The sequence below is a fragment of the Cavia porcellus genome, unplaced genomic scaffold, assembly GCF_034190915.1.
Source record: "Cavia porcellus strain 051 isolate PalLab524CR breed Dunkin Hartley unplaced genomic scaffold, mCavPor4.1 scaffold_10, whole genome shotgun sequence".
Classification (NCBI taxonomy): domain Eukaryota; kingdom Metazoa; phylum Chordata; class Mammalia; order Rodentia; family Caviidae; genus Cavia; species Cavia porcellus.
In genome coordinates, this window is record NW_026947493.1 from 35,856,680 (window position 1) to 35,870,813 (window position 14,134).

The window sequence follows — 14,134 nt, forward strand, 5'->3', positions numbered from 1 at the left end:
AAATTTTATGAAATTCAAATTGTGTTGTCTGCATTGATACATATTTTGAAAGACAAAACACAGAGCTCTCCCTAAATATATACCATACATTCACATTCTGCATGGGGGTTTGGGAAGAAAAGGGCCCATGACACCAAACATGGCTCACCTCATCCATCTCCTAGAGTGTGACAATTGATCTGAGGACATCAGCCTCTCAGAAGCTCTGAGAAGGTCGGCAGTGAAGAAGCCTATTGAATGCTGTTTAATCCAGTTTTGCTCAGATTCATATGAACATAGAATGTCTCTACTCTATTTTTCAAAAAGTAGTATTTCTTAACATCTAACACCAGTGCTCTGGGGAATACCTTTAGGGAATGACCACCACTGTGACAGGTGAAAGGAAGTGTTGACCATGAGTCCCATGTTTGGAGCACATGTCTTGGTTCTCCAGAGTCCTAGCCTGATAGCATTGGACAAATCTAAATCATTCCAAAGTCACTGCCTTAATATATAAAATTGGGATGGTGCTGGTGTCACCTACTCATCACCCCTCATTGAGCTGATTAAGATCAAAGGAAAACAAGGAAATGGGCATTTTCTCTATATGAGCAAGGGATCCATGGGAGGAGAGGCAATATCAGCTCGAAGAGATTTATAGCTTCTCACTGAGATGAGAAATCAGGAAGAGAGTCACTTGGATAGAGTCTTCTCCCTCCACTTTCACAGGAACACAGAAGTGACCTGTGGAGGGGAAGGAAAAGAATCCATCCTCCCAGTTCCTGCCCCTGCCCCAGGTCAGAGGCTGCCTGAAGAAAAGCCACACCAAGTGCCCTGGAGGCTTCCACGGTGGGCATCCTGAGCTCCTGCTAGGCGCTCAGGCTTACTCCGGAAGCAAGTGTGGAGACAGCTTAAAGGTCTGGTCACCATCAAAATGCCTTTATAACGTTAAAAAATAATAAGATGGAGAAAATTCGTCTGGCATGTCTCAGCCTGTGCCCTAATACACAGTCACCTTCTTATCTGACATATCAGATATCACAGAGTCCTAGGCCTGCTGTATAAGGAGAGACAGAGATTGCTCTTTGGCTCTGGGGCACTTCCTCATCCTCCTTTCTCCCTTCCACATTCCTTGAGAGGGAAAGACAATTCTTTTCTATGGCTGATTGTCCTGAACAGCCTCGAAGGCCTGAATACTGTTTCCTCAGCTGGTGGAAGTGCTCTTAGCTACCCAAGCCTGCCCTCTTCAGAAGAAAACATACTGGTCTCTAATTTCGTGGTATGTCACCTGCCTTCAGACAAAGAGGGAAAAGGGTTTCCTATAACATGATTTTCTTCATGCTCCCATACCGATGTCTGGGTGTTAGAGAATGAAATTACAAAACAGTAAATAAAACCATGAAACCACCCCAAAACAGCATCAGCCACAGGCAAAGTCCCACATACAGAATCTACTTACCATGGGGTGGGGAGGAGATACCTATTTAATTCCAGAGAGGATGGTTCTTTTTGGGTCTTGTCTTTTTGAGACAGAGTCTTGCTATGCAGTTTGGGCTGGCCTCAAACTCACAGCAGTCCTTCTGCCTCAGGAGTGCTGGGATTACAGGCATGCACCACCAGGCCCGGCTTGTTTTGTTTGTTTGTTTTTTGAAAGAGAGAGACAGATTTGTGTAGAATGCCTTTGAAATAATGTAGTGACATCAGAGACCAAGGAGAGCTGAAAGGTAAAGGGAAGCCAGGGCATCTGAAGGACTGATGCATGGCAGTCATAGCACACAGGCCAGCAACAGTGAAGCCTCACACTACAGCCAGAAGCAAGGCGCCTGCGCAGCACTACTCCTCCTGGTCCCGCACCCCCAGAGGCACCCTGTGTGCTCCCTGAGCCTGCCCTGGTCTTTCAAGCTGCTCTGTGCAGAGCAGAATCAAAACGTTACTCAGATGGGTTTATGACATGGGTGGGAAGCTGATCAGGTAACACTGGGTCTATAAGGATAGCAGCCTCAGCTGCCTTCAAAGGCTTATGCAGGCACGTAAGAGTGGTAGAACCAGTATTTGAACTCAGCCTTTGAGAAGCCACAGTTCAGGTCACTCCCAACCACTGCACCCAAGGCTATGCAAAGGCAGACTTCAGATTCCTTCAAATATAGGTTTACAAAACCATATCTATAGAAAAATATTGCCGATGTGCATAGCAAGGTTAAGACTGGTACTTTCTCTGAATCAGGATTTTAAGAAAGCCTTGTTTCTTGATTGCTCATTAACCTTTCTAAGTTTTCTACAATGAACATAAAAGTTACAAGTAAGGGAAATGAGGTAGCGGCTGTAGAAAGCTCAGGTTTCTCAGTGAAAGTGATCTTTACCATTTTTAACTCTGAGCTTCGACTAATGTTTTCCTCTCAGACAAAGGCACAGTATATAAAGTGGGAGGTTTAACCACATATGGCAATTTGCCATTCTATTCTGCGTCTAATAGAGTAACTTATTCGGTAGGTTTCCTAAGAGACATTACCTTCTCTCAAAGAGATTATAATAACCTTTCTTCTACCCCTTCCAAGAGTTCTGTCTCTATCACACTGACAAAGGCACTAAGCTTGGGGGCAGGGAGAACCCAGAGTTGCCCACCCTCTGAAAACCCAGCACAGAAATAATATGGGGGACCTGAAGTATCAGGGCACACAGAAATAGGGCTACAAACAAGTCAGATTGGCCCATAGGCTACAGGGAAGCTCAGTAAGGTTAGAGAGAATTGTGGAGCACCTCTTTATTCAGACTTAGTACCTTAACGGATTCTTGTCACTATGAGAGCAGTCTTACAAGCTACAGGGCAGATATTGCCTAGTGATTCTCAGTGATTCTGAGTGCAAGATCTGTTTGGAGAGATGGGAGCTTGTATCTGGGTTAGACCATCCTCAGTGTTCAGTGCATGAGCCACCTGCACAAGGGCAAGGTGTGGGCGAAGTTCTCAGATGCTGTATGCTGTTGTTCTTAGCATCTGCATTATATTTTTTGGAAAACAAAGCTGGAGGGAGTATATATTCCCATCCCAAAGTCTCTTTGACACATAGCTTCACAGGGTAGGCTAAATAGAAATTGTAGTATCTGCTTTGTGAGACTATCTGGCAGGTATCAAGTAGAACAACTGTTTTCTTAGAGAGATCATTTCACCTGGGTAATACACAAGTGGAGACCTTGAGGATGGAGTCAAGACACATCTCAGTGTAGTCAATGGCCTTCAGCCAATGGATGCCTGAATAGAAGAAAGAAATATGGCTCTTCCAGTTGATATTCCAATAAATTTGCACTCTTATTTTAGATGCTGTTTGGTTTTTGCATTTTGTTGGGGCTATAGAGATGTTTGAAAAGTCACGGGGCCAGGGTTTCTCTGCCTGAACCAGCAGGAAAATTCTGACCTGGCATGTTATACTGTCCAACCACTGGATAGTCTTCAAGGTAGAGCTCTGAGATGCTGCCACTATCAGTGACTAAGTCTAAGAACAAGAACGTAGGAATCTTCTCAAGTCCACATTTATATCCCAAAAAGGAAATCCCTTATACTTTTTCTAAACGTGTCACTCTGACCATATATTGCAATGCTAATGCTTTTGAGGAGTTCTAGACCTAGGTCCAACATCAAACAGTAGTCTGCCCTCATCTAGCAGTTGTGTTCTTCAAAAATCTTTCCTTTCCTATCCTTCAGATTCTCTGAGCAAAGGTACACATAATGTGTGTTACCCTAAGTATAAGGCACAATTTATAGGCAAGCTCATCAGAAATGACCATGCCTGGCTCCCTGGCACCAGATGACATTCCATTAGTGCTAACTGCCATTGGCACCCCCCAACCCCCACCCTCCCCTGCACAGCAGACTTTGGAGTTGGATTTCTCAATGTCCACTCAATTTTTTAAATTTTTCTTTTAGTATTCAGTTTTTCATACACCTCCCAACTATTGATATCTGCATCTCAGATTAATTTCCTCCAGATGTTTGTGTCTGGACTTCTCCAATATTTGGTTCCCCCCACTCCTGCAATGTTCCTAACTTCTTTGGGCCACTTGTGTGATTTCTCTGACCTCATAGTGTTTCTAACACCTCCCAAGTTAGTGTCATCTGTGACTCTCTTTCACGTGCTCTTTTCTCCCCTTTATAGATCATTAATAAAGAGGTTAAACAAGACCAGACCAGCACCACACTCCACAAATGACAAGGAGGTGGGAGGCCTGAAGTGCTCCTGGTGCATCTAGCCTTGGCACAGGAAGGATATAATGTAATGCAACAACACTCCGAGAGACGCCTCCTGCCTCTGGCTCATGGTCATTTATCACCACTATTTGTTTATCATTTCTCAGCCAGATTCCAGCTCCTAAGAGTGTGGTCATATGCAACTAAGCCAACATGCATTGCTTTGCCAGGTAACACTTATGAGTGCCAGAGGTGAGGGGTGGGGTGGGAGGATTCTCTGAAATCTATCCTGCTCAAGAGCTTCTAGCTCAGTCCTCAAGCCCTCCACACTTGAGGCCAAAGAGAGACGGACTGAGACACCAATACCCCTTTCTCTCTCTCTCAATTCATCACTTATAATTGCTCATTTAGATTTTTCTTTTATCTGAAAGTAACTTTCTGCTGCAAAATGAATTAACTGAAATCCAGCAGTCAAGTCTTCCTTTGATCAACAGCAAAAATCAATCAACCCATTAGTCAAAGGTGGCTAGAGAGAGTGTGTTTTCAGGTAAAACATGTCTGCCAGGAAATTTTTAGTTGGTTTGGATGTAGATATGGTTCTAAGAATAAATTTCCTGTTTTGCCTTTTCCTTTCTTCTGCATTTTTTCCCTTCCCAAACTCAGCAATCTCACAATTTCAACCATTTCCCTCAGCAAGCAGATGGAATACCCTCTCCAGGGACCAGAAATAACAGTAATAGAGCTATGCTACCCAGGACTTACCTATACCAGATAGTCCAGGTACCCCACTCAGCTCATCTTGTCTGGTCCCCACCACAGCCTCATAAGATATACATGTACAACCTCCTCCAAATGAGGAAACGAAGAGGCAGCAGCTGTTCCCGTAAAGTCACTCAGTCAAGCAGTCTTAGAGTAGGATATAAACTCCAGCCTTCCTTCGTTGTGAACAGCCAACATCTCCGAGGCACTCCTTCACTGAATTCTTAATGCCTGGTGATCAGAGGGGGACTTCTGGAGCTAATGACCTTGTCCTCTATGCTTTAGAACATCTTCAACCTCCTACAATTTCTGAGGCTTTGTTTTTCTACAGAAAAATACATCTGACTACTTTGTGATTACTGGTTTTCCTTTGTGATCTTTGATATTCAAGTACTTTCCTTTATTCTGAGAGCTGGAGGAGCCAAACAATCTTGAAATTGGACTTTAGCCATGCTTTAAGCTTATCAGCTTGGACATTACTATAGGAAGAGGCTAACGTTTCTCCTGCTCATACATGGGCAAAAGGGAAAGAGCGTAGAAGAAAGCCTACCTTGCTCTAGACTAGCCTAAGTGGACATTTGGAGAATCATAAATCTAGATTTCTATTTAGTCCCCTGCTCTCCAACAATGTCCTGATACAGCTTTGCTACCCACAGTAGAAATCTGGAAGCCTTCTCAACGTCATCGCCTATCTGACCTCCCTGTCCAATGCCACTGGCTTCCCCTCCTGGTCTTACCCACAATTCAGTTCATGAGTACTGCCCCCAACTGGGCCTGGTCAGAACTATCAGTTCTCTAACTAATGATGAAACACCATTTTCCTGCCATGAACTACACACAGCAGCCAGGGCTGCTCTACAAAATAAATCAAATCATTCCATGTCCTTGCTAAAGATCTGATGTCTGCTCATTTTTCTTAGGCTAATGCCTAAATTTTCTACCATGGCTTTAAAAGCTGTATGTGATCTGATCTCTTTGCCTTCCCCATCTTTATCACTGTTTTGTGCTCCATCCAGAGTTATGATTTTGTAGATCCTTTGGCCCATGAAACTCTCCTTATCTCCAGTCCTTTGTACACCTGTTCACAACTACTTCTTGAGCACACATCTTTATATGGTACCTCTTGGCTTTTCCACTTTGAAGATGTGGCTTAAAACTTACTTCCTCTAAGAGATCCTTAAAGAACATCTTTTCTTAATTAAGCTCCTCCAACTTGTATCAATATCTTTCCAGATTCCACTGAAGCAATGATCAAAATGTATAAGGTTACTATTCATATTTTATGAAATTATTTATATCCCCCCCAACTACATGCTAAAATTCATGGGGTAGCAATTAAATCTGCTACTCATCTTCGATTTTTCAGTATCTAATTAATAACTACCTGATAAGAGAATATATAAATAAGTAAAGAATGAGTGAACGTATAAATGATTGAGTATCTAGCAGACAATGGCAAAAGGCAGAGGAGGTATGAGATCTTCAGTCATGTAAGATCTAGGGTAGGCTGGGGCACTAACAATTATTATCTTGTACAGAGGAGTACAGGAAAACCTCCATTCATATTGAGCCCAGAGCTCCTTTCATGACTCCTTTCTTCGCCAGTGGATTTCCCTTGCTCCAGATGAGTACAAGCCTAGTGTCCGGATCCTGTTTCCTGGGAAAAGGGAAAGGAGGTATAAACTCACCACAGTGAAACATCTTATACCCTTTTTCCTGTTCTCCCTGCTGGGAGCCACACCAGACAGGTGCACTGTCCTTTCCAGCACTAACTCAGTGAACACATCCCACTTCTTGCACCTCAGAGTTCTGCAATTTGCGCGTGTGCTCCCAGTAACTGGCCACATACCGGCAGCAGCTACCATTCTTCATTTGGAACAGGATTTGGAACAGGATGCCTCTACTATCATCAAGGCTCCATTCCAGACTTGTTAATGCCACATCTGTACTATTACGAATTAGGTGCTAAAATTTACATATGCTTTCAATGAAAAAAGATTTATTTTTTTCTAGCGGTTTAAGAAATAAAAATGATCTTGCACTCTATGTCTGCTCAATTACAGGAGTTTGAAGTCGGCACTCAAACATTCAAATATCATGGCAGATGTATCACTGAATCTCACGAAAGTGCCTTTATTTGGGACCTCACTTCTTCATCTCACTGGAATATACAAATGAATGAAAGCCATAGCTCCTCTTGGGGGCTCAAGGCAAGCACCTTCATTCAATGGCAAAAGAAGAGTTATTTATTGACATAAATGATTGCCACATGAGACGGATTTTCCTGAAGGACGGTTATGGATAACTGAACAGCTGCTTTTTCTGTATTTTCACAAATTGAGACATGAAATACATTTAAGGCTCCAGAGCACATTTACAAAGTCAAATGTTGGGGGAGCTGTGGGGTAGTGAGAGGACAGTGGTTAGATAAACATTGCATGGATACTCGGGGAACAGCAGCATGCTGGAAATGTGGTCCTGTGGAGTTTACAGAAGAAAAATAGAATGATAATATGAGAGAGGTCAATTCTAGGCATAAGGATACAAGGATGTGCATGAGCCAAGGGAGAGAGAGGCCAGAGAAAAGCCAGAGGTAGGGTATAGAAATACATAGTAGCTCTCCTCAGCACAGACTGTATAATCTATAGAGCACAGTGTGAAATGAAAATGTGGGGCCCTTTGTTTAAAAATTATCAAGAACTTCAGGATGATAACAGAAGAGATTTAAAGTATGGATTGCACATGGCACACTCTGACAAAGATGGGGCCAGGCAAGACATTTAAGGAGGAAAGGCTAAGTCCAGGGGCTGTCAATACTGTTCAGCAAAGCAAACTTTCCAGTCCACTGTGCTCTCAGAAAATACCACACTTGGGTGATCACAATGAGACAAATAAATTATATTGGGGTGTATCCAGAAGTGGCAAAAAAGGGAGGAGTTGTCACAATTGTTAGATGAATTCAAGTTTGTTGTAAATTTTAAAGCAGCTTCTCCAAGATTATGATTCATGTCAGCACCAAAACTCCAGGTTCAAGCAGAGCCTCCTGATGCTATTATGAGCATATTACTGATGCCAATAAAACAACATCTTGTAATGTTTCTTTTATAAGAGTCATAAATCAAAACATTCAAAACAGTTAATTTTAAATGTACTACATTATCCATCTTTAGTTATAAATTCAATGTCTCCTTAGGCTTTACAGATCATAATGCAACTCAAAACATGTAAAGGCTGTTCAAAAATAGAAGGTTTCCCCAGTATCTCATTATTTAAATTCTTAAAGATATTTTAAAAGCCTGTGGATATCTGAACAAACTTGTTTAAAGGAGTTATAAAAAAGATAAGTAGCTTTCCTTATAAGCCTATAAAATTTACTATGACATATTACAGTAAGATTATATATTAACTAATTGTCTGAGGATACTGTTTTTTGCTGCAGTGGAGAGGTCATTATACAGAAAGAAAGGGGATGAGATTCAATACCACTGTCAACATTTGCCCTGAGCAAGTAAGATTTTCTGAGTCTGAGTAACAGTTGCTTCCTGGGATGATGACTACCAGAGTCACATCTTGGGGAACAATGTGGAGGATGTCCTGAATCTTGTGAAAGGGAAATAAAATCTTTAGCACTTAGGGAGAGACACAGGGCAGTCTAGCACTCTAATATGTGCCTACTACAGAAGTGGCTCCCTAGGAGTAGAAGCTCTACTGCTCAGGAAACCACTGAGCTCAAAGAGCTTTCCCTCCCATACCTATTTATGCATGCTTTGGGCAGGTTTCACAGGGTTGCTTTTCGATGTTATAAACCTCTTTCTCTTCACTTAGTACTGTCTTAGGTCAGTTTACACTTTTAGTAGTTTTTCTGTGTGAGCAAATGTGGTATTTCTCTTAGTTTTTACTAGAGTCAGAATCTGAGGGATTTCTCTAGTTTCCCCATGGCTGCACACTGACAACCTTCCCTTTGGAAGCACTCTGGAAGTGTTAATTCCAGCACTATTTCCCCCTTTATTCAAGAAAGAGAAGAAAGACACGCACTTGGAATATGAATATGAATGTGAATGCGACCACGAAGGCGGCTTTAATTAACAGTGGCAACTGGACCTGGGGTCATATGCTCACTATGTGGAGAGAGGTCTTGTCTGCACACCAACTTCCCTTCATTCTGTGCAGTACTGAAGACAGCAGTCTAACCCAGTTGTGAGGCCTAGAGCAGATCCAAACAAGACGTGAAATAGCAATGGGACTGTCACCCAACGGTAACACACGCAAGTCCCTGACTGCAGTTCTCCTGTTTGAACTGCCCTGTTATGGGAGGCAAGACTTGAGGAAGAGCGCACATTTTCCATTATTCCCAAGCATTGTCCCAAAATTCTCCAGGACTGTGACATTTCATGTTTGTCCCAGAAAAAAGAACTGTATGTGGAATACTTTCCAACCAGAAAAATTTACCCTGGCACATACTCTACCACATTCCTTGTTCTGAACAAAATGTCATGTGCACTGTCATCAAGTTCAGTAGTATCTTCCGTATAGCCATTTGAACCTTCAGCACCGGGGAGTTTGGGACTAGTGTTAAATATCCAGCAGTGCACAGGAGAGGTGCAATTCTTAGCCACAAAATCTGCTAGAGTTCAACGTTCCATTTATAACTACGTGATAATTACATGTTCCACTATTCAATTATAATGCAGAAAGGACAGAAATAGGTTTTTAATAGCTAAAAATCAGTTTTAAAAGAGCAAATCCCTATGTAAAGTAGAATGCAATGTAAAAAGACCCGATTTTAAAGCAATAGGTAAAATGCTACCAGTGAGACCTTCCAATATTAGTATATCTATTCAATTAAAGAGTTACAGTTACCCATTTGCCAGTATTATGACTTGAGCTTTTTGTTTTTTTCATAACTGCCATGGAAGAGATGGCAAAATCCATTAAACAGACTTTGTGAAGATGATACTTTAAGCTCCATGAAGATACGTATTTTCATTTTCCTTATTCCTTGCCAAACATTTGGAATGACCAAAAGGATATGAGAGTCACACCACACTGGCATATCTGGTAAAAGCAAAAGGTCAGCTGAAAACTACAACTGGTGAATTGTGACAATTTCTGAGTCAATAATCATGCCTTAAAAAGTAGTAAGGGCATTGTTTACATTTTAAATAACAAAGAAACATTCAAATTGCACTAAACCCAGTCTCAACAGGCAGAGCAGTAATGTGACTTGGGTGGGAAGGTGAGGCAGGATGGATAGGGCTCTTGGGAATGGTCAGGGTATGTGGACATTCTGCGCTCACAGAACACAGTAGCACACACAACACAATCACAAACATCAGCTGGTACAACTGAGCACACACACGATACAACACTAGAATGCAATCATTTTTTTGTTTAGAAAAATGATATAAAAGATGGTTTCTCACCCCTCAAAACAAAACTGGAACTTTGGTTTACAGGCCCGGCTATGCCCATATGCCCTCCTCGTCATCCTGCCGCCGGCCCGAGGTAGGGAGGTGCACAGAGAGGAGGGGAGCACCAGAATGAAAGAAGAGAAGGTTAGTCACACTGAGATGCATTGGAAAGGCACATGAATCTTCATTTTGATTTTTCATCTTAAAGAACAAGGACACCAAAAATCCATAGTCATTTAAGTTCCACACCACTGACTTGTCAAATGCATACCAAGTTTTATATCAATGATAACCCCTAAACAAAAACATTCTCCCCACCCAGCTCTTACTTCTGTCAAGGTTGGATTAGAGATTAAAATTAGACTACATTAGCAGATGATTTTTTTAAGAAAGCATGCAATCCAAACTGCCTGTGCCTAATGAGTAGATTAAATCTTTAAAGAAAGCAGAGAAGTAATTATAGTAATCAAATACCCTTAATTTTTCTTAAGTTTAAAGTATCAATAAAGGCTGAAGAAGAATTAAAGAAAAAAATGAGCTGCATCTACTTGGTTGGAACAAATGTCACATGCTATAATTCTGATTAGTTATTTCACAAAGGCTCAAATATACTGTAATCTTATTTGTCAGGTTGCATTTTTCTGTTAATATCAAAGAGACTGTGCACATCATGAAATTATTATACATTTACATAAAGTTATTATACACTGCATAAAACCACTATACATTTGCAATTAAATAAGTTTAGAAGACAGCAAGTAAATGTTCAATTTAGTAGAACGCTAGTAGAAAGGAAGTTTTACTTAACATTGTGTTCAACTGCCAATACTCTAAACTAATTTTATCTGAATTCTTGTTGAAAATACTTCCAAAATGGTTCTGACCACTTTCCTTTTGGTATAGTGAACAGCATGCAGGAAAATAGACTCTGATGACAAGAGCATAGCTACCATCATAATATGCCCACTTTGAGCAACTGTTCCTGTTTACTGAGGGAACCAAAGCAAAACAGTTTAGACCAAGTGGTCCATATCCTGATATTACACATAATTTGGGAGTAGGGTCATTTAATAAATCTTCAATGAAACCAGATTTTGCTATGATTTATGGTTTTATTTTGAAAACCAGCAATAGAAAAAAAATAGCTTAGAATATTTTCTCACGTTTAGTTTTTTTTTTATTAAGTTGTTATAGTAGTGAGGTAAGTTATGTGAAAATGACAATATCTGATTATTTTTGATCTAGAAAAACAGCAATTTCATACAGTTCAACCAAGTCTTGCTAATAAGCCAAAGTAATTTTTATCTACTTAAGGCTTAGAAAGGTGGTCTTCAGATTGATTTTCAACATATTTCTTTTCCTTTGTATCTCTAATGTATTTCATACACTTGAAAATACTATTCTGAAAAGAGATCCAGAGAATTTACCAGAGTGCTGAAAAGATCTGTGGCCCAAAGATGAAGAATCTTGCATGGACTTGAATTACTTAAGGAATTTACAGAGTCTGAATTATAAACTCAGCATGAATTTTTGCTTAACAGTTTAGATAGGAATGTTTTGGGGGGAAAATGAGGTATACTGATAATTTTGGCAAAATCTTATATAAAAATTATTTGTTTATATGTTACTAAATAGTCTAGAAAGTGCTTCTGCCAATAAACTTCTCTTTTCCCTACATGACTTGGGGGAAACATGTTTCTATATTCATTGAACTCCCCTCTGTTTCTGGAGAAAAGCAAAGTTGATGTCCCTTTTCATGTTAATAAAGAAGGAAATCTACAACATGAGATCCTAAATGTCCATATGTGGGCTTCAGAGAGGCTGGGCACTCCTGAAGCTCAACTCAGAATGCTGCTCGGTGTGTGGGTAAATAGGTTTCTCTGCATAGAGACCCTGGCTTTCATCATAAAGTTCTTGAGCCCTAAAGTTGATGCTGTAGGAACAGGCCAGGCACAGAGAGCCTATGATTTACCAAAGTCACAAAAAAAAATAAGAGGCTTTCACAAAATGCAGCACAGAGCCACTACTGACCACTTCCTAAATGGCTATAACTTTCCTTGCAGAAAGTTTATTTCATTCTGCATTTAAAACATAATAACAACAACAAAAAACCTTTAACAGCATATATACATGGAATTTGTTCCAAATGTACTCAGACAAGATTTTAATTTAAAAAAAAAAAAAAAAAAAAGGAAAAACCACTGCCACCGAAATCTGCCATTGCTTTCTTAACAGTACAAGGTGGTCTAATGCAAATTACTTTTAGCAAATTAAATATAATAAAATGTAGTAATTAATTATGATTGAAACAGACAGGAGTTGTAGCTTGAAAATATACACTGCCAATATCACTACTGTTCCTAGTCCACCATAGGAATAGAAGGAGCTCCCAGATGTCGAGGGTTATTAAAAACCAGATGTTGAGATCGACGTCTTGTATGCTAGTGCATAAAGTAAAGAAATATGACAGTCCAATATAAACTTTGCTAACACTTAACATGGCAGAAATGTGGATAAATTCCTTTTGTGGACTTCGAATATTATGCATTTTTAAAAGACTTTAGTTTTTAAAGAGTAACAGTTTTGGAAGAAAACAAAGAAAAGTAGTGGTCATTTCTAGTCTGTAGCATTCAAAATGTAAACATGAATTGATTCTCATCATCAAGTGATTTTGGTCAGAGTGAGTGTTCATTTGGGGAATGAAAAACAAAAATGCAGGAGCTAATCAGAGAGTCAGCCTGAGGTCTTCCAAATGGCCACAGCTGTCTGAATGCTCTGCTGCCTGCATCTTTCTGAGCAAATATTAATTTGTTTAGCCTCCTCACCATACAGAAATATAAATCTGAGTATCAAAAACAATAAGGAACAAGTAAATGTCACTTGATCCCTAACTTCACGCTAAGTTACTGAAAAATACCTGGAGTTTTAAAATGTATCTGTCAGGCCCATGGGAGCCCATTTCCTTTTTTTTTTTTTTTTTTTTTCAGCTTCCAAGTCCACTCTGCAGTGGATGCTGCGGTGTTTGGGTCCATGTGTGTCCTGTGTGAGTGACTGCTCTGCCAGAAGTTGCTGAAATACCTCCATGGGAAGAAGGCCTTCAGTCCATCAGTCATCTGTACACTTGTGTCTCCAGCATCTGAGGCCAGGACTGTCCAAGGTGGACTGATGCTCAGATCAGAAAGGCCATGAAACAGCAAGTTCTGAGGAGGAGAGCTTAAATATCAAATACCCTCAGCACAGATCTACAGCTCCAGGGAGGATGTGATGGACAGCAGGTCTTGACAGAAACCTGGGAATCCCAGATGCTGGACTCTAATGGATTCTCTAAACACTGAGATAAAACAAAATTCCTCACGAAATAGGCTGCTTACTATGGGTATGTTGATGACAAGATTCAAAGGCAAAGGGACTGAGTCATCACTGACAAGAGACTGCTGTGAGGGTGTTTGTTAGCCACAGCAGAGAAGCTCTGAGCAGGAACTCTATAATCTGACATAAATAGCTCAAGGTAAAATAAACCTTTAGCTGGTCTCCATTTGGAAGCCCCAGGCATAGGCAGCAGGCAAACCTGAGGCTATCACTGGATCTGGCTTTTTTTTTTTTTTAATCACTATGATTCTCTTTGAGTTGATAGTTTGGTTTTTTTCCCTTAAAACTGGAGGACTAGATTCCTAGTGGAGACCTTACTGCCATACCTATCTTAGCTAGAAAGGATGTAGGAATCAGAGAAGTGTCACATTGAAATGGCCTGCTGCTTTTGTGGGAACCCAGCTGCTGACTGCCAGGACGCTCACCCTGGCTTCCT

At 40.6% G+C, this 14,134-nt stretch overlaps 1 protein-coding gene across 13 annotated transcripts in view; it reads right to left on the reverse strand.

The window, feature by feature from the left end:
* Erc2 (ELKS/RAB6-interacting/CAST family member 2) overlaps window positions 1-14,134 on the reverse strand; it is a 1,000,708-nt gene that overhangs the window by 154,452 nt on the left and 832,122 nt on the right. For 5 of the 13 annotated variants that reach the window (XR_010050129.1, XR_010050130.1, XM_063257305.1 and 2 more), the window contains one exon: window positions 10,342-10,407. The exons of the other annotated variants lie outside the window; for them this stretch is intronic. Coding sequence is in view for 3 of the 5 variants with exons in the window: in XM_063257305.1 (XP_063113375.1) it covers window positions 10,381-10,407 (27 nt within the window). In the remaining 2 variants the exon portion in view is untranslated. The remainder of the gene's footprint in view (window positions 1-10,341; window positions 10,408-14,134) is intronic. 13 annotated transcript variants of the gene reach the window in all.